Source organism: Psilocybe cubensis, chromosome 13 (genome assembly GCF_017499595.1).
Source record: "Psilocybe cubensis strain MGC-MH-2018 chromosome 13, whole genome shotgun sequence".
Classification (NCBI taxonomy): Eukaryota; Fungi; Basidiomycota; class Agaricomycetes; order Agaricales; family Agrocybaceae; genus Psilocybe; species Psilocybe cubensis.
Genome location: NC_063011.1, coordinates 43,489 through 63,707, shown reverse-complemented (window position 1 = coordinate 63,707; position 20,219 = coordinate 43,489). Strand labels below are relative to the sequence as shown.

The following is a 20,219-nucleotide window of genomic DNA, read 5'->3' as shown; positions in this document are numbered from 1 at the left end:
CAGGCATATGTACACCTTCCAAAAATACCCCATTGTTCTGTCCATTCCCCGCACTCGGGGGAGATATACATCATACATTGTCCCATCTGATGTCTTTCAGCTCGCGGACTTTTTGCGGACGCTCAATCGGACCGACTTGTCTGGCTTGATTTGCTTTGGTTCGCTCGATTTCTGTCATTCACTCCCTGGCTCTCGGAACTCGGCGAGATCTTCGCAGGACAGTCACGCATATATTTGCGCCTGCGGTGTGTATAAGACGTCATATACGCACAGTGCAGTCTTTTTTTGCTTGACCTTCCTACTATCGGAATCCACGCATATATGCTCAATATATGACACATACACATTCTGATTGTGCCATCATGCAGGTGTTGCAGTCTACCTCACATCAATTGCATTCTCACTGGCATTTCTATCCTTCCTAGCCTTAACGCGCATGCACATACTGTTATTAATTGGACACCTCAGGTCAGCAAAAAATGTTGTCGCATGCTACAACGTATGCTTGTATGATCAAGCCATCCAAGAACTACGCGTGTCCTGTGATTTTAATCCGTGATCTGATTATACAACGTTCATTCTTCACCATATCGTTCAATCATACGAGTGTTAACAAAAATATGGACATTACAAAACAACAAAGAACAATGTGAGTCCTTGAATTTTTATCATTCTGGCTTTAAACAAGTCGTTGAGGCATAGTTCTTGAGAAAAATTAAAACAGGGACAGTCGACGTGCATTACAGAGGTAAGTGTAATGCACAGTTCATTTAGCTCTCATCATGCACTGAAAGTGTAACACGATTAGCATCGAAATGATCTACAATAATAAACATACACATACGGTAATCAAGCACCGGTATGTACAAACATAACCCAGCGTTCCGGGGACGCCTTGTTCTTTCTCATTACCCTAATGGCAGAATACAGCGCCGCTGCCGAGTCTCTGAAGTTGATCTCTGTCTCATTGCGGAACATATAGTTGTAAAACTCCTTCGCAATGGTCGGTCCATCCTCATCGGCCATCTCCCACAGCGTCCCAACCACACTGCGGAATCCACAGAACTGCATTGCCGCCGATAAATGGATGCTCTCGTCGGGAGTGAGTACACCTCCTGATGCGCTGTGGCATGCGGATAGAAATGCGAACTCGGCATTGGGGATCTTGGCACGGATCAAGTCGAGGAGTGTCAGTTCTCCTCCAGAAAGCTCGAAATGCGTGCGGAATAGTTGGTTATCTTTGGCTAGACGGCCGTGGCAAGCAAGATGGGCCCATGAATGCGCTTTTAGACCATCGAGAACGGTGTCGGGAGTTGCCTCTGGGCCCATTAATACGCTGGTGTCATTTTTGTACTCCTTTATCGCGTCTACCTCGTCCTGGACGCTTTGGAGGTCTGGCCCAAGCTGACCGACGACCAGCAACTTTGGAGCCTCGTACGATTTTGCTATGTTTTCCCTTGCTCGGATCAGTGATGTTAATGTGGAGGTGTAGGAGGATAGGTAAATGTCCGGTAAATTCTTTTCCCCAGGCCTGTACGGACCTGCCGCGTGAATGGGTAATGTACACAGGTCAGATGTAGGACACCACCAGATTCGTGACTTGTGTGGGACTCCGAGCTTGGTCAACCGTTCGACTACGGGGCATACGATCAAGTCCCACAAATTACGCAAGACTGAAACGATCTGGCGAGAAAAGCGGTGTCGATTAAGCTGTTCAGTAAGTTCTTCAATTTCATCCAGTAACGGCAGGGGAATGAGAATAGGAGAGCCATCGTTAAGCACGATGATTGCGTCACAACGAAAGGCGCCCACATTGATGACTATGACAGGCCCTTCAGCAGCAGCTAGCTGAAGAGTTTTAAACGGCAGAGCCTGTAGAAAGTTTTCAAATCCGCGAAGCTTGCGAATTTTTCCTATTATTTCTTCCCTTTGCTCTGAAAGTAAGCGATGGTTTTTCATCTGCGCGTCAAAGATATTCCAGAAAGATATGTCTTGTTTTCCTATCATTCCACCTTTTGATTCGAAAACAATCCCATTAAGCTGTGAATTAATTGACTCCAGACGATCGGCCAGTTCAATTCCGCCTGCAATGTTCCGGAGCTCCTCGAGTGTGGTCTTGTAGTTATTTACCCTGGACCACAATATTGCTCTGCCTTGCTCAAGGAACTCGACCGCTAGCTCTAGATTTCCTGTGTTGATGGCAAAAGACGCTGCGTCGGATATCATTGACAGTGGAAGTCTGGTATTGGCTACAATCATGAACCTATGCTGCGACTCAACGTTTCCTTGGAACATGGAAGAGCGATGAAGCAGCTGCAACGACGCTTTGCATGCCCTAATTACGGATTCGTGTTGATACTTGTTCCCCCGATACATCCAGCGGACGGCGGCGAAGAGACAATGAAACGAAGGGGAGGTAACAGTACCTGCAGCTTGTTCATACAATGTGAAGGCCTCATCATGATCCTCCATATTGTTCAATAGATTGAAGCGTGATAAAAGTGTATCCCCAAGGTTTAACAGAGCCCTCGACCGACCAGGATGACCACCCGACAGCATGAGGAGAGCTTGACGGCCAAGGTCGACCGCTTCGTCCATATTCTCCTTCTCCGATGACCTTGCAAGGGCTTCGGAAAGGTTGTTAATAATAAACGGGTATCGAGTGTGACTTTTTGTCAGACACGCCATGGATTCGCGCAGGAATTGGATTGCTTCCTCGAGGTCTTCGGGAGAACCGAAACGTATATATCGGCCTTGAAGCGATATGGAAATATTGTTCAACGATGTGAATCGCAAGGGATGACCGGGCGGTTGAAGCTCAAGAACTTTGCGATACAAGATGATTGCATACTCCAAATCGTCAACGTTATGGACCAGACGATAGCGGTGTTGAAGAACCATTCCAAACGTGTTCAATAACACTGAAAGATGGAGGTTTCCTCGGGACTCGAAGCGAAGGCCATCTTCAATGTAGCTGATTGCTTCATCCAAGTCTTCAGCGGTACCTAAATGCTCGTAACGTGTTTGAAGGGCATTTACGATGTTACACAAGGCGGCACATCGATCATCGTCGGCTGGAGATAGCTCCATTGATGTTCGATTGATGGAAATGCACTCTTCTAGGTCTTCCATTGAGCCAAAGGAGGCAAAGCGAAGGAATATGGCACTTGCAAGGTGGTTTAAAGCCCCTGCACGCTCAATGTGATGCTCAGGGTAGAGCGAGAGAGCTTCGCGACGGTACATGATTAACTTTTCCAAGTCCTGTGGTTCACCAAAGAGCTCGTATCGGATATGAATGGCATTGGCAATGTTATTCAGGGGCAAAGCACGCTCTGGGTCACCTTCTGGATAGATATTGAGGGCATCATAAAAGTAAATTATGGACTCTTCCAGATCTTTGGTGGATCCTAGGGTAATATATCGAGCTTGGAGAGCATTTGCGAGATTGTTCAAGAGCTTTCCACGTTCATTGGTGGGAAAGGGGACCAATGTTAGCGCTTCACGATTATAAGAAATTGCCTGCTCCAAGTCTTCCATATTTCCAAGTCGTTCATATCGTTTTTTGTGAGAAATAGCAAAATTGATCAAGGTCATTGATCGTTGAGGGTGTCCTGGAGGGCACAAATCAAGGGCATTTTTATGGAGCACCATTGCTTCTTCCAAATCTTTTATTTCTCCAAACCTATTATACCGAACCGAGATCACAGTGGCAAGGGCGTCAAAGCATCTTGAATGCTCTGGATGGTAACCGGGACATACTCTGAGCGATTCGCATAAGTAGGCGATAGATTGCTTCAGATCTTCCGTATCTCCAAGTTGCTCATATCGAACTATAAGACAACTAGCAAGGCGGTTCAGAGCCATTGAGTTGTTGGGGTGACCAGTGGTCCAGATGCTTAACAGCTCGCGGTATGCCGGTATTGCCTCTTCCAAATCGTCAATAGTTCCTCCTAGGTCGAAGCGTTCTTTGAGTACATCACCCAGCCCTAGCAAAGCGACGTAACGATGAGGATGATCAGGAGAACGCAGAGAAAGAGATTCGCGATGATATTTGATTGCATCATCAAGGTCTGTCATTTCGTCTGTTTCTTCAAATCGCATAGAAAACATATTGGCGAGGTTGTTTAGACTGACTGAACGATTTGACCCGCGAGAAATATGGATTGCTAGTTCTTCACGTTGTCGTAAAATTGCTTCGTCGAGGTCTTCAATTTCTCTAGTCTCTGAAAAGCGGGATACTAGTGCACTGCAAAGTCCCTCCAGACATTGTGGGCGATAATAATGGTCTGGTGGAGCTCTATTGAGAAGCTCGCGGTAATACGCAATAGCTACTTCAACGTCGTTGGTGAGTTTATCTAACAATTTGTTGGCAATATGATCAGGCGGAATAGGGTTTTTTAGTTTGTTTGCGTCCTGGGAAACCGGTACCTCCTCCATCGCCTTCCCTATAATTTCTGAATAGTGATCAAGCATATATTCGACGATGTATTTGACTGCAGCCTGTCGATCAGGGTGTTCGGGCGAACAGCTATCGAGCATTTCATGTATCTTGGAATTATCACGACGGCCTGTTTTGCTGTCGCCTCCCGAAGGGACACTATCAGATGTAGCAGGCCGTCTAGTGTTATCAATTCCTGTTGTTTTCTTATCTACGCTGGGCAGTTGCTCTTCGTTTGACTTCATAACGTTAGATCCTCGAAGAATTGGTGAAAGCTGCATAACATGTAGTAAGATTTTGTTTCTAAAGCGCAATGAACAAAACGGTGATTTACTGACATTTTTGCTTGGCAGTTGTAGTAGGAGATATGGTAGAGCTGATCGCCCTCTTATCGATCTTGAAATCGCTCTGACCCATGTCATTCTTCAAACTCAGATGCCAATCGCAAGCCGAGTTATACTTAGTGGACCAATAACGATTAGTTAGGAATTGCATAGCATTTCTGATGATCTGCATGCGGAATATTTAGCGCGGCTGATGCATGTTCGTGGGTATCGAAGCGTGCACCATAAAACGCACACTCCCCCCTGCACCAGACCCGTACGTGCGATGACGCACCGCTACTTGGCGCAAACCATGGTATCCATTTTCATCTGGATTGACACTCCACTGACCGTCAAGCTGTATCCACACCCTTGTACATTGCATAGAGGTATACAAATGCGCGAGCTCACATAAACATTGGGAGAGTGAAATCAAGTGTGAGGGTGAGGCAGTTGTTGGATGAATAAGGGCGTAAACTCACTGGAATACGACTAACTGTTCTGCCACCCGGCGTTCTGATAACAAAATAACACCAACCCTGCCTCCATCTCGCAAACCAATCCTTTCTTGTGCTTTCGGTGGATACTCTGCATTCCGAATTGACGGTGGGCGGATTAACACCGAAACGGATAGGGGAAGCGGATACGGATAACGATGTGGTTGAGGAATCAAACCTCAAACACATATGAATAAACATATGTATACTGCCCTTGAACGTTGAAGTGCTCATCTCGAGGCGGGAGAGTCCTTCACACAGAACCCTCGTTTTTGAATCACGCTTGTGTTCGTGCTGGTAATGTAGCACTGCGTGTGCATTGGTTTCGCAGTGTTCATTGTGGTTTTATTCTTGTTTGACATCCCGAAACGCATGCGGGATGCGTATAGAGGGTGTCAAGGATGGGGACACGCGGACTGATGGACACCCACGTGGAGCGCAGTGCGTTCGTGTCGATGTTAATGGTGGGTTAGTGGAGAGAGGGACGCACTCACCAGCACTGAGATAACCGCAGAATCTAGCATACGGGCAAAACCGGGTGAGAGAGTGACCAAGCTGTGTACTTGCATGCAAAGAAAAGAGTTGGATGAGGGAAGGACGGACATGCGCAGTCGTTCGTTGAGTTGGGTTGCCGTTGGTGTGCTTGATGTCCATGGTGAGCTGGATGTTACGCGCCTGAGCTCGCGTTCGCGCTCACACACTTTCCCCTTACAATGGCGATCGAAATCATCCACATAGACAACCAGATCCGTAGAAGAGGGGGTCGGCTTGGAATCTAATTAATCAGGGTGGAAGACACTGCAGAGGTCATGGAGGTCAGCGTACCCCTTGTTGTAACCTGCCCTCTAATAAAAAGTAGAAAAAGGCCTGTACTGGACGTGAAAGAGGGCATATTTTGCACTCATCATGCCCATATTCAGTTGAATATCCGTTAATCAACGTGTACGGATATTGTACTTTCCCGCGAAAAATCCATGCAACTCATCGAGGGCATAGTTCACGAGCGCATCAGCACATCCCATGCATCGGAATAGCTGACCGATCAACAAATAGACGGAGTTGGGTGCCTTTAGTCACGAAGCAAGCGAGCGGGACAGTGGTGAGTTGCGATGGTGTATGTACGTGCAATATCCGGGGTTAAAGATAGGGAGGGTCTGACGTGTCTATTTGTTTGTTTAGGGGGGTGAAATTAAGTACGTGGTCGAGGGAGAGGGTTTGTAGAGGAGAGGCGTGACTGTAGAGAGGGTTTAGGCAATTAGACAGACAAAGTGCGTATAAACAAATGCTGGGAATGTCATACAGAGTACAAGACTGTGTTACCCACTATTTCCACTGCACAGCGCCTACTTGAATGTAGAATGGCATAGAACGCAGGCAGTACACCGACAGCCATATGGACCCGGTGTATCTTGCACGGCGTAGATGTCAAGTATGTGCCAGTGCAATGGAAAATCGAGGGTGATAGCATTGGAGAGTCGAAAGCCGGGTGCATGCACCAAAGCGAAAAAAAAAAGACAGGGAATGCGAATCACTCACATAGATGCTCCTCCTCCTTTGTTCCTCCCTCCCCTCTCCCTAGTTTGCGTACATCCGGAGTCCATTGTTGTTCGAGTGGCTGGGGGAGGGGTGGTGGTGGTCGAAAACAAATGGCGTGTTGTTTGGCCGTTGTCAAGGACATTCAAACTCCGCTTTAACTCTTGAAGCGCGCGATTATGGGCCCATACTCGGAGCAATGTACGATGCTTGGGCTGGCTAGTTTGTTGAATAAATGCTATTTATTAGCCTAAGAATATATGCCGCATGTAGAGCAAGCTGAACCAGCCGAGTCATGAGATGAGATGAGATGAGCCATGAACCATTGCAAGACAATCGAAACCTATAACTTCACCCATCATCCATCACGCAGACGAGCAGGCGAGCAGGCACACCACTAGACACACAGACACACGTCACCAACCCAGAACAAGTTCAAATTACCAAAAGGCGAACACATACAATACCCTGCCACACTACGTATTGTGGTAAAAAGACCCAGGTGTGTTACAGAACTAGAGTGGGGGAGCAGGCATCAGGCAATTTACGTCCAGCGGCCGGTGTATAGCTGCCCATCCAGATGCTCGGTTGCACGAGGGGAAACTATTTCAGCTAGCCAGATACACAGAGAATCGAAGCCAGCCATAGAGACAACGACAACGATGGCAATACAAGATCTGCGCCCATTTCCAAATCCGAGTGGAAGCTTCAAGCAGAAACAACACAGTAGGGCTAGCATGAACCTGCTACATTCTTGGTCTCAAAGATGCGTCGGGGTTCGCATCCTGTTCATAGATGACCTGACAGACGCATAGATCACAAGAAACTAGCAAGCAGGTCACCCAGTAAAGGATTCGCCGACGATTAATGCAGCGACTGTACCCAGGTCCAAGTCCAAGATTACTTCAAAAGTGGGAACCACATAGTGAACGTACCCAGTGTGTTCCTCGTCTTGGATAGGCGTGGCAGGTAGTCCGGCGTTGTGCACTGAACGTTTAGTGGTTCGAGAAGCGAACAATGAATGGTAGAGCACGCACTAGAATAGAATGGAACAGAAAATCGGAAAATTGAAAGACGTAAGTTCATTTCTTCTCCCTCCCGCAACCCTCGCCCGTCCAACTCGGTTAAACAGTTCACTGCACTGTAGGCGATGGCATCCATGAAGAAAGTTGCATTATACAGCGGCAAGCGAGTCGAACCACTCAATTGAAAAACCATCGTTCAAACCCCCTGCACCCACACAACCCAGCCTTCACGACGGGATCAACCAGATCTCTACCTACACACCAGACCGCCACTAAAACCCATGCGCATCAACATTTGAGTACTGAATTTGAACGTAGATGCGCATATATGCGCTGAAATTGAGCCCAAGGATTCTCTCGCACAGGACCCTCCTCTTCCCGATTGTGCACATCCTAGTGGTCTACCCACTGCGTACCATGTTTCGATTTTGCAATCATAATATTTCTCTTTTCCTCATTTAAAACCACGCGTCAATAGTGCGATGCTTGTAGAGGCTGTAGAGAATGAAACAGACGAAAATGGGGATGGAAATGGGAATGTGGAAGGAGTGATGGTGGTGGTGGTGGTGGACAGCTCGAGCGTGAGAATTGACAAGTGTGTGTGTCTGTGTGCGTGTGCTCTGTCTGTATCCTGACATCGAGGCCAAGTGCGAATGGGGGAGGCAGATCATAATGTACGGTGAACATCACAAGAATAGTTAGTACCGGTGTGAGCTCTGAGAAGGGCAGGAACTCGAACTCACTAGCACAGAACTGAGTCTTGTACCGCACGATCCAGCGAACAGGTAAAATGAGGTGGGGAGCGTCGCAAAGGCTGGGAGCCTCAAGAGTCCAATTCGAAGATTTAGGAATCGTAAAAGCGGTAGCTGCCGCTTGTTCGTGTGCACGACAGATGGCGAACGGTGGTGATAGCTCTCACCAAAAGGGAGGTGCCGCTATGCTTGCACTCTTCCTCCTCGAGCTGTCAATCAGGATCTTGTACGACTCTAACCAATTCATATCCTTCCCTTCGGACCACAGAACATTACCCTTGTCGCAATACCTCTCATACTCCTCCGTCGTCGGTTGCTTTTGTTGCATCTCAAGTGGTCAATACCTGATGGAAATAACGGTACCAGCAGAAGAGGGGGAGTTGGACATAAATGTGGTGGTGGAAGAAGTAGGGTAGAGGCAGACGCATCGTGTTGTAACCCCCCGCCATACGAAATGTTGGGGAAAGCCATTTACTCGGTGTCAGAGCGGGCTTGGCTCCCTCTGCACACTCCCCATGCCCCACGCAAGGTCAACATCCGCTTCCAGAGCCATCGAGGGGGTGTCAAAGACCGCAGGAAGTTGAATATCAAAACGGGTATCCAAATGCCCCGCGTAAAATTCTTGGAATCCATATCAACACCTCATCCAGGGTACTGGCCAGCCGAGTAAGGGAGGAGTATGCGGGTACTTTGCGTCACGAAGGAAACGGGTGGAAAAGTGATGATATGGAAAGAGGTCATGGATAACGTGGGAGGGGTTGCAAGTATGGAAAGGTTTGGGATGGTGCATGGGTGTTGGCTGTAGCCGCTGTGCGGAGGTCAATACTTTGAGTGGCTGGTTGGTGGTCGAAGCGCATGAACTGTGCCAGGAACCCGCGTAGCGAGTTGGACGGGTCGATCGGGCTGTGTGGCCGTGGGTGACAAAAGAATGTGAGGCTGGGCGGTTAGTGTGTGTGTGGGTTTAATGGTGCGCCGAGAAAGAAAGGAAGTGGGAGAGGATTTCGCGTTGGAGAGGGCCATGAAGTTCTATGATAACGATTGATTAAGTATCTGTGGAATATTGAGTAAAATTAACACTCACCTGTTACTGTAGGTTAACTCCTCCCCAAGTCTCCCACAGGTGCCCGCCGTATGGTCACTCCCATGTTAACCCTTACACATATCCACCCCACCCACGCCCACACCTATCCCATCGTCAACCGCTACTCAATTTTGTGCGTTGGAAATCCTCATCGTATTGTTTTGGGTAGATGGAAGAGGCACATGTGGCCGAGATGAAAGGAATCAAGACGAGCAGCCACTCGTTGGAAAAGATAGATTCAAGCGCTGGCAAGTAGCATTGGGCGTGTACATTATACGTATCGGTCACGAACTACGAAAAGAGTGTCGTCAGTTTTCTCGGTTGCATTTGATCGAAACGCACAGTTCTTTCTATTGCTTCCCTTCCAAAACCAAGGCAGTGAAACCTTCCTCCGTCGTTGGAGTTCTTTCCATGCACCGCAAGTCATTGGTGGTGGTGTTGGCGGCAGCCGCCATGGTTGTAGTGAAAAGCAGGAGGTTACGTTTCCGTGTTTGTTCTTGTTGTGAATCGAGTGGAGGTGCGCGTTTGATTGAATGCATAATTGTACGCAAGATAGAGGACGTACCGGACGAGATAGAATTATATAGAGATTCAAGTTAAGATAAAGATAGCACATACAGATAATAGGAGAGGCGTGGTTCGTACAGAGAATAATAATACACAGAGAAAGACGTATAGACGTACAACCGATCTGCCAGCCACACAAACGGGTACGGAGACTTAAAGCCAAACAGAGAGGTGATTATACAGACCCTATGTTCGAGTTAAAGTCCATGTCTGAGGCGATGTTAGAGTCAGAGTTCAATTCAACAGCAACGTCAATACAATCGTGCACCGATCGAGAATCATCAAAATCTCCCGCACCGTTGCCCATACTCGCGCCAAGACGCATCCTAGATCCCCAGCGAACCATAAACCAGCGCATGTCAAAGGCCACTTGTTCCTGTCCTTTTTTTCGACAGCGTGTTTCGAGGAGTGGGGATCGGGACAGACGACGTGTGGTGTGTACCAAGTTGTGGACCACATATTCTCAGCGAGGATTTAGCGAACGGGTAACGGTTGGTGGTGGAGAAATGGTGGAAAGCGTGGAGATTAGTGGAGAGCGGTAGCAGAGGAGATAATGTCTACTCACTCATGTCCACATATGCACACGCTCGCATACTACAACAACCCTCTTCAAACCCACCATACACATTCCTCACCGCGCACCCACTACGACACCACTTCCACTCGAATCTTCGTACTTGTAGACATCGATTCCAACGTCTGCACGCATATACACCCCATCAGCAATGAGGGTAGGGAGCCTTTCTCCCAGGCTGGCTCGTGCTCGTGCTTGAGTGTCCTTGTTCTCGGTTAACGGCGCTGTGTTCCAACGAAATCAAACTCAAATTCAAAATAGCGGAGAGGCAAAAGAGAATACGTGCACTCGACGATGATGGAGGGTGTAACCTGGTGTGATACGAGGCGGTTCCAGTGCAGACAGAGATGGATTTGTGCGAGAACTTGTCTACTGACTATTTCATCGTTGTTTTGGACCGTGTAGACAAGACTAAGGAGAAACAGGATGCGAACGGTAAGTCAACGGGGGAAAGGATGTGATCTTACCCGCGAATGTGCGCATACACTCTCCTCAAACTGCTGAGCGTGGAGTGTCCAGGCCCGAGTCCGTATAGTGTATCGCATATTGCTCTTAGGATGTTCGACGAAAATACCAAGGGAAGGGACGGAGGCGGAACATGTAAAAAATGGAAAGAGTGGCAAAGGCTGCGGGTGTACGAGTGGGGTGGGGTTGGTGCATATGCATCGGATACGCTGAAATTGACAAGCTCTCCTGGGAGTGCGAATGCGAATGTATGTGGTGTGGATACAGGGCAGGGCAAGGTGGGAAGGGACAGGTGGAGATGAGTGGCAGTTACTTAGGGAACAGAAAAAAACGCACCTTAATACACAGAATATACGTGTGACAGTAACCTCCGCTCATAAACCCAATTCAACCTTGATCTAATCGCAGTACGATAATGACTGTCAAGCAGATTCCCTATTTCAGGCACCATGTGAAGAGGTTGGGAGGTCTGCGATGATGATATGAGGGGCGTAGGGTGGAGAGTTGAAGCGGTGGCATGTGGCGGGGTCGGAAAGGCGTGTGTATGCGATCGGTGCCCGGTGCAATAGCACCTATGGACAAGCTATGATACAGATAAATGAGCAAAGAGACATTGGAGAAAAGGCGACATACAGATATGGCAAGGATGTGTGCTCTCCAATTCCATCCGCCAGAACATACAAAACCAGGAGCAACGCTCTCACAGAGATCTTGCTGGTTCCAAAGAAATTGAAACTCCGCGTGTGCGCTTCCGGTACAAGCCAACATGGTCATTGAGGTCCAACTAATACAAAATAATAATTACAACCAAGGTAGCCACATCATACACATATGAGAAATAACACATTAACCAATCGAATTTTGTGTGATGGAAATAGGACACGAGGTGGATAATGACAGGTCCTTTCTCTCGGCACGTCAGGGTAATGGTGCGGCCATAGGCACAGACAAACGTCGATTGTGTGTGTTCATGGGAAACCATTGTATTTTATTGCCTAAAGGGTTGAAACATCATTTTATACACGAGGAGCTGACGAGTCATCCTGCACTAGCCCTACAAGAGCCGGGAACATGAGAAATAGTTCATCGACCCATACCATACCATTCTTCCCCCCCTCCTACATTGGTACCCCAAGCCAGTATACTCAAACATGGATTCCAGCAATTTTTTTGACTACTCTTTCCTCGAGTATCCTTTGGGTTACGATCTTTTCTTCTCCGAGCTGTTGGCTGGTGGGTAATCTCCGTATCATATTCGACTTGGATTTCTGATCAATATGTGATCTGCACTCAGAAGATCCACAACTGGTACTTGAAGACCATCCCTCAAAAGATGTTATTACCGACAGCATTACTGGCCCTCCAAGCACCATGCCCTTATCGTCAATAAACATGGAAATTCCCATAGAACATGGCATCAAACCATTTTCATCTACTGCGTCAACTTCATCAGACACTAGCAGTAAGAAATGGGAACATTTGATTTCACAACAAAATACTGACCATAATCTTTAAGAAGCAATGTTGAACTCGATACCTGATATGTGCACCACAACAAATGCAGCATCTGCGTCAACTCGGGCCCCCAAATTACACATTCCATTCAACACCTCTCCAGCATCATCTTCGTCATGCCATCGAATTAACAAGGAGCCTGCCATGGCATCATCATCATTGTATCAATCGCAAGCCTTCGACGACTTGAATTGTAAGAACCGAGATACCCCGTATTCGAGACTTCAGACTAACAACGGCTTCCATATTGTTTTCATCAATAGATTTAGGCTTTTCATCTGCTCCGGAGGGTATCAACTTTGTCGATCCCGCTAACCAGCTTTCTATGTCAGGTGCAGGCATCATTTCGACTAGACCGCTTGTCTCAAGGAACTCCTCACTGAATAGAATTATACCTCGTTCTGAGGGCTTATTCTCTACGTCAACGTGCATGAATACCCCTCCCCTGGCATCGAGCAGTAATCAAGCTCTGTCTTTCAGAAATCCCGCGGCATGTCAATTTGTTGATCAGGATGAAAGGTACGTCTTGCATCGCAGGACTCAGATTGGCCTTAGAACTCATTGTCCTCAGGTACTTGAATGAGCCCTCCACCACCTCCACGAGTGCTGCGTCCAAACCTGGGAAGCAAAATCGCTATATTGACATCATTCATGGCGGAATCTGGGGAACTGATCCAGAACCACCAGAACAGGCGGCACATACCCTCACTAGGGTGCACACAGAAGATGACAAACGAAGACAACAGTTTCTTCCAACCCTTGAAAACGTTGAACAACTGGTTTCCTATTATCAACATGGAAGCCATGCCAACATCCCAAGGAGCGCTACCGACAGTTTCCACTCCTATATCGGAGAAATGGAAACAAGTTATCAAGATAGATCCATCAAGATGAAATTGAACCGTGAAGAGGGCTCCGGGGGTAACCCCGTCGAGTCTCTTGCAAAGCTCAGACAGGGCAATGGAGGGTATGATAAATTGTTTTCTTTTCTCATCGTCAGAGTGTGAAACCGTATCTGACACTTCTTTTCGATTATGTAGGATGACCAATCATTGCACAGAAACACGGAATGGCGACAGGTACGAGTCAACCCATTGTCTAGTCAACGAACACAACAAAAAAACTGACCGTACCTTTTGAAATTAGTCAAGTCGCCACCGCTTCTAGATATACACGGAAGCGAAGACTGTCGACGGCAAACGGAGATAGGTATGTACAACACACCTTTTATTGTTTTTCTCAGTATTTAATATTCCATCTCCTTGCTTCCTCTTTTACCCAGGGGTGAATCCGCCTCTGCCCTCAAACGTCCACGAGCAGGCTCACTACTGGTACGTGGGAGTGGAACGAGCACCTCGGCGCAGACCGAGGAGGACCAAAAGGGGAGTGTGAGCAGGGTCACAGCGACCCTGACGGCCGAACCGAGACCCCAGTTGCGGCCAGCACAGCCGCGCTGTCTAGCTGAAGGGTTCTCGCAAGGGCGTCTGGTGATCGAGAAGCGTGAGCGCCACCGAAAAAAGGATGGAGGATTAACCTTCCAGGTGATGAGGCCTACACATGAGCCACAGGGCTTCAGGGCAGTAATTTAGTTTGATGCTAGCCAACAAAATGCAGTTAGTATCTAATGAAAATTAAAAAGAATACAAATACCTCGGGACACACAGAATATCTTGATAAGTTTGAGTACTTCTTAACACTGTCATGAAGGTGGGATAACATAAACATCGCACATCAAAGGCGACGTCGCCCAGAGTGAGATAAGAAATCAGATAACACTGTTTTCCTTGAGTAATAATATCTCCGAGATAATCACGACGCAAAGTGACCGTGGGACATAAGTAATGCTACGCACGGCCTTTCGGCATTCGGCACTTCGTGTTCATGGCTTTTTGATCAACATCGACAGTTGGACGGAAAGAAGAGGGAAGTAAATGACAACGCAATGCGTGAGATATACGTATTACCAAGAACTTCAATTATTTCAATTGCAAACCGCCGTATGGGGCTGGGACAGTGATGACTCTCACTCTCACTCTCACACTCATTCTCTCACTCTCACTCTCGCAAACGCAAACGCACCACCCCTTCACACCTCTTCAATCTGATTCGTGTCTTAATCGACGTCAAAAATAGAGTGTACACTGTCGATGATGAGCGGAGGGGTTGACATTGTCCTTGTATGAGCGACATGGATTTGCTTATTTTTGGAAGATAGTGGTAGCAAAGAGCGTGAATCAACATTACAAGCGAAATCAACGATGAGATGAAATAGGATAAAGAAGATGGGAGCATGCGACAGCGGTAGAGGGTATGATATTATTAACATAACACACGACTTGTGCTCAGCAACAGGGTGCCTCCAGACGAGAAAGATAAAGTGATGGGAAGGGTGGAGCTTAGCGCGGGGGTTGTTGAACCTCGACAAGGAACAAGTCAGCTCTTTATGCTACCGAATTGTTTGTGCGCTCGTGTCACCTCTGAAATTCCTCTCTGGCATCACACTGTGCTAGAAATAAAATAAAATAAACACCTTATCTTAACTTGCAGAACGCCCGGTAAAAATATTCTGGATTCTTGACCTTTGCATGCAAGATCGTGTCCGCGCGCACTGTCACATGTACAGCCTTATACACCCTATTGCACTTCACAAACGCATCGGAAAAGTAGGGGCACCATGTATCGCTCCAGCTTGGGTAGCACTGAATCTCTCCAGGAAAGCATACAAGGCGTCGAATGAGCAGGTCTACAGTGATTGTGTGCAGATTGCAGAGTGGCTTCAGGGAAGAGAGGTACCTGTCCCATTGTGAGATTTCGTGTTTTTCTTGTATGGCGCTGTTGAGGTCATCCTCCGGTGAGCGGAAGGGAGGTGGAAAAGAGTTGACTAATGTTATTTTCAAAGTGAATTTTTCGAGAAGCGGTGGTGGATCCTCGTGTTGGAAGAATGCGATGGGTGTTATTGGCGGTGTTTCTTTGTCTATTTTCCTCAGGTATGAGATGTTGAGCGCTTTTAGATGTTGTAATGACTTGAAATGGATACGAGGTATTTTGGCCGCATCACCTGCTTCAAATTTTTGACATTCTCGTCAGTCACACACCGCACAGAAATGACATGTAGGACACGTACAGGGTAACAGTCTTTGTAAAAATTGAATTGTTAGAGATTCTAATATGTTTGTGTTGTTTACTACACATGCGATGAGATCTGGAAAGGATTTGTATATAGCCAGGGTTGTCAGATGAGCAAACATATCCGGTGCCGGAAAATTCTGGCCACATATAACCATTGTAATATTGTGAAACACGAATTCGCTCTCATACACTCCAGTGATTGTCAAAGACTTTAGAGGAACAGGATTAAAATAGGAATTATGAGCCCCACTTTTGAATTTCCTGTCCAGGCAAAAGCCGCGTTTGATTGTTAGATGCTCAATGTTGCATCCGAGGATGATATCAGACGGCAAATGAGAATCGTCATCCACGCAAAGGGCGTTGATGTGCGATGTTTTGATCATCGAGCGAAGTGAAGCAGCTAAAGCTTTGTTCTTGGGCCATCCATGTGGTGTCCTTAGCGTCAGAGTGCGATATGGGATGGATGATAGTGACGACGGGTCGCGGAACAGGTTGTCGAGGATTGTGATTAAAGATTGTGAGATTTGCGATGTATCATTAAGGATTTCTCTATAGGGCCATGCAATGAGTGAGAATGATGTGATAAATGTGTGTACACCGCGCATCCTCGGATATTGGATAGATTCAGCAACAAGTTTGGCCAGTCCAAGTATGCGATACGTAAATTTGTCTTTGTTGTAATCAGTCGGCCAGTCCATGAAGGCAACTGAGGAGAAGCGCTCCCTATATAACATGGTGCGATAACGATGTGATATGAGTGCAATGGATGATGTCCCTTTTGGATGTGATTGTGCGGTGTGAACCGCTTGGTGGATGATGTGATCGATGAGCTCTATAGGGAGGAGGACGGGCATGGTGTTGTGGTTACTGTTGTTGTGCAGGGTCAATTAATTGATCAAAGTCAATTCGGACTGGAGATCGTTCCATCTTATAGCTCTTTTGACCGTTATTTTTGGAGGGTATAAAGAGGCTGTGTCTGATCATGTTGATACGACCTGCATCAGCGCCCAAGAGCGAGGGCCTATGATTACGAAGAGTTACGAAGAGTTCTTTTGGCGAGGAAATAGAACTATTCCATGTGCGTTGTACTCAAATATAGCATGAACACCACCCAAACGCCACCTGTAACGGACTATGCTTCATGGTAGGGCGCCGTGAGACGGCGTTAGGGTTTAGGGGGGGAGCGAGCACCGAGCGAAGCGAGGTGCGAGCGACTTGTTTAAACTGTGAGTTAAATGGAAAGAAGGCCAGAGGGCTGTTGGGGGGTACCAACAACCAGCCCTTTCGTCTTTATAGACTCTTCAGTGGCTATTCTTAGAAGGAATGTTCTAGACATCCGATGACAGCGCGTGAAGTGATGCTGTGCAGCTGTCATGTATCTTACCGACTATCACAAATCTGTCAATGTTTATTGTCAAGTTAGACAGGTCTCTGATGAACAGAGTGTCACGGGTCAATGTGGCACATGGTAACCTGTCAAAAGTGGATCCAACACTTTTGTTCTTTGACATCGTGGGTTATTGACTGTGATGTGAATCACATGGATATAGATTACTCTGGTTACGTGGCTCCGAGTAACCGCGACATGGGAATATTCACATGTCAAGAGTATAAATAGCTTACCTGGGTCCTTACCTAACAATCAATTGATTGATTGTTGTGAATCTTAATTGGACAGTTCATGATCCGGTCCATCAAAAATGTTTCCACGGTACTAAGGAACTTTTCCCGAAGTACTAAGTAACTTTTCCCATGTACTAAATTAGATCCGGCCCTTCACAATCACATGCCGTTCGGAAGTTCACACGCCTACCTTACTTCCTACTAAGGTTAGACTTAGTTAGCTTAGGGTTGGGGTTAGGTTAGGGCTTAGGGTTTAGGGTTTAGGGTTTAGGTTTAGGTTTAGCTATTTAATCCAATGTGTTGCTTGTAAGTAGATGTTTGTTACTTTATAGCAATGAATACTTACGGTTAGGGTTTTTTTCTAATGCTTTACGCCTTAAGCGCTAGTATTCTTTTCATCGGTTGTAAGATTTGGATATTCTGCCGAATTCTGGATGTTCCCTCTCTTGTGAGATTGAACGTCTATGAAGTATTATCTCGTTATCGCTTTCGATACTTATCTGTTCAGCAGCTTCAACTAGAGCAGAATGATAAGTTTCATTAACGTTTTGAGTTTCGGGAACAACACCACCTTTTTCGGCAATGTCTTCATCCAGTTTACGAAAAACTGTTTTCTTCCACACATTTGCAAGGTCGAAAAGATTAGTATTGCGCTTTCGCGATACTATCCAACGACTTCCGAGTAGTCCTATCTTCCTCAAATCCGGTACGAACTCAGTTTCTCCGTCCACGAGGATCTGTGTGAACAGCTCCGGGCGAACATCATCGAGGTCGTGAACGTAATTTGGATCTGGTTTGATAAGGGGTCTGGACGAGTCTACACTATACAGACCTTTCTCGGCATGTTCATACCATGCCGACCAGTACTCGGTAACAGTTTTTCCAAGTTCAGCAGCTGAAAACCAATTCCATACCTGATCAAACCTGGTTTTAAGTACAAGAATGGATTCGTCGTGCTCTGCGATTCGTAAAGCGAATCGCTTTTCCCAACGTTCTTGTATATTCTTCTTACACCAAGACATGACTAGGTTTTCGGGATAACCGCGCATCAAATAGAGAGCGTTAAGGTCTCTAATTGCTCCAATGTAGATTTCCTTGGTACTACATAGCACGGCTAACCTGGATAACTCTCCAATGTAAACGCCACGTTTGACGTCTAAAGGATGATGTGATACCCATGGAACTCGTTCTCGGTTGTTTCCTGTCTTGACAAAAGGCTTCCAATGAAGTTTTCCAGACTCCTTGAATATGAAAGCATCGAGAAATTGACATCCCGACGAGGAAACAGCCCATTCGATAACACAACCATCGAACTTTATTGTTTCTTTAATTAAATTAAGTGCAAGTGCTTCGGACTCGGCGTAAACAATTGCAAAACAATCGTCGATGTACCTTCCATAGAAGGCCACATTAGGGTGGTCTAAGATTTTTGACTTTATTTCAAAATGGGCTCCAAAGAGGTTAGCAAGGTCCGGAGAATCCGCGACGCCCATTGCGAGGCCATTTTTTTGTCTAAAATATCTAGACCCATGTTGTGTTATCAATTGCGTATTGCCAATCTCGATAGCACGTTTAAAGATGCCCAATTTAACCAAGTTATTCTCTAACGAATTTGGATTAATATGGGCTAATGCAGTGTTTTCTTCCGAAGCATTGAGTAACCATTCCTCGTACATACTACAAACGATTTCGATGCACAAGTCCAACGGAATATTGGGATAGAAAGCAACTACATCCCCGGTGACAAAATACCATTGTCGTTTGGGGTCTATACGCAATTGGCTTAATCTCGTAAAGAGATCCTTCGTTCCGTGAATGATTGAAGGAGTCGATTTAATAATCGGCTTAAGCTCTTTTGATACAAACTTGGCTGCAGGATTAAATACTACAGAGTGACACGGAATTATGGGCCTAAATCCAGTAGGTTTCTTGTGGATTTTAGGTATACCATGAAATTGAGGATACTTGAACGATGATCCGTCTTCCGGTACATTCGATAGAAAGAATCGAGACAACCCAAGTTCAAATAGAAACAGATGTTCATCTTCGACGGTACGTGCAAGAGTTTGCATCTGGATCATTTTGCTCTTCATTACTTCTTGCGCAACTTCGAATTCTAACTCTTCATAGTTACGTTCATCTTCAAGAAGATTGAGCTCATTCCTTAATATCCAGTCGCGTTCAGACACCGCGAGGCCAAGATTCTTATCTGTCATCGTAATAACATAGTTGTTATCGATAAGAAACTTACGGATCTTGTCCCTTTTAGGAGAGAACGCGTGCTTTCGCATCTCCGTAAGGGCTTCTTCCGGGATACTTGCGATCGTGCGTTGCACGTACCGACGTCCCATCGAAAGGCCAAGTTCCATGTATTGCGGTAATACTGGAGATTTCTCTTTCTTTTTTGAGCTTACTCCGTAATCTGGATCAAAAGGTTTGTTCATGCCTTCCTTAAACAAAAAATAGATACGCCATCTTATTCTTCGTTGAAAATCATTCCATGCTTGCATGATCAGACTTTGAGAAGGCAGAGTAAAAAACATATAATTGAGTCCGAGCGACAAATCATTTGCTATATCTACAGGGACCACCACACCAGGACTACAGTGTACACTACTACGATACTGGCCAGCCAACAAGAATGAGATCGGCGTATGTAAGTGTACAAAAGAAACTGCGTCTGTTTTAGTCATGGTG

The 20,219-nt window shown here is 46.4% G+C and overlaps 4 protein-coding genes across 4 annotated transcripts; 1 reads left to right on the top strand and 3 right to left on the bottom strand.

The window, feature by feature from the left end:
• Positions 1–849: 849 nt before the first annotated feature.
• JR316_0012758 (uncharacterized protein) lies at positions 850–4,683 on the bottom strand (the record flags this gene model as incomplete). The annotated part of the gene is made up of 1 exon (XM_047898377.1): positions 850–4,683. The coding sequence occupies one exon, from the start codon at positions 4,681–4,683 to the stop codon at positions 850–852; it is 3,834 nt and encodes a 1,277-aa protein (XP_047741925.1).
• An 8,093-nt stretch (positions 4,684–12,776) lies between these two features.
• On the top strand, positions 12,777–14,359 carry JR316_0012757 (uncharacterized protein; the record flags this gene model as incomplete). The annotated part of the gene is made up of 6 exons (XM_047898376.1): positions 12,777–12,963; positions 13,034–13,289; positions 13,342–13,737; positions 13,811–13,849; positions 13,917–13,979; positions 14,053–14,359. 6 exons carry the CDS (start codon positions 12,777–12,779, stop codon positions 14,357–14,359), a joined length of 1,248 nt encoding a protein of 415 aa, XP_047741924.1.
• A 942-nt stretch (positions 14,360–15,301) lies between these two features.
• Positions 15,302–16,753, bottom strand: JR316_0012756 (uncharacterized protein; the record flags this gene model as incomplete). The annotated part of the gene is made up of 2 exons (XM_047898375.1): positions 15,302–15,828; positions 15,895–16,753. 2 exons carry the CDS (start codon positions 16,751–16,753, stop codon positions 15,302–15,304), a joined length of 1,386 nt encoding a protein of 461 aa, XP_047741923.1.
• Positions 16,754–17,917: 1,164 nt separating this feature from the next.
• Positions 17,918–19,891, bottom strand: JR316_0012755 (uncharacterized protein; the record flags this gene model as incomplete). The annotated part of the gene is made up of 1 exon (XM_047898374.1): positions 17,918–19,891. The coding sequence occupies one exon, from the start codon at positions 19,889–19,891 to the stop codon at positions 17,918–17,920; it is 1,974 nt and encodes a 657-aa protein (XP_047741922.1).
• Between the last annotated feature and the right edge of the window lie 328 nt (positions 19,892–20,219).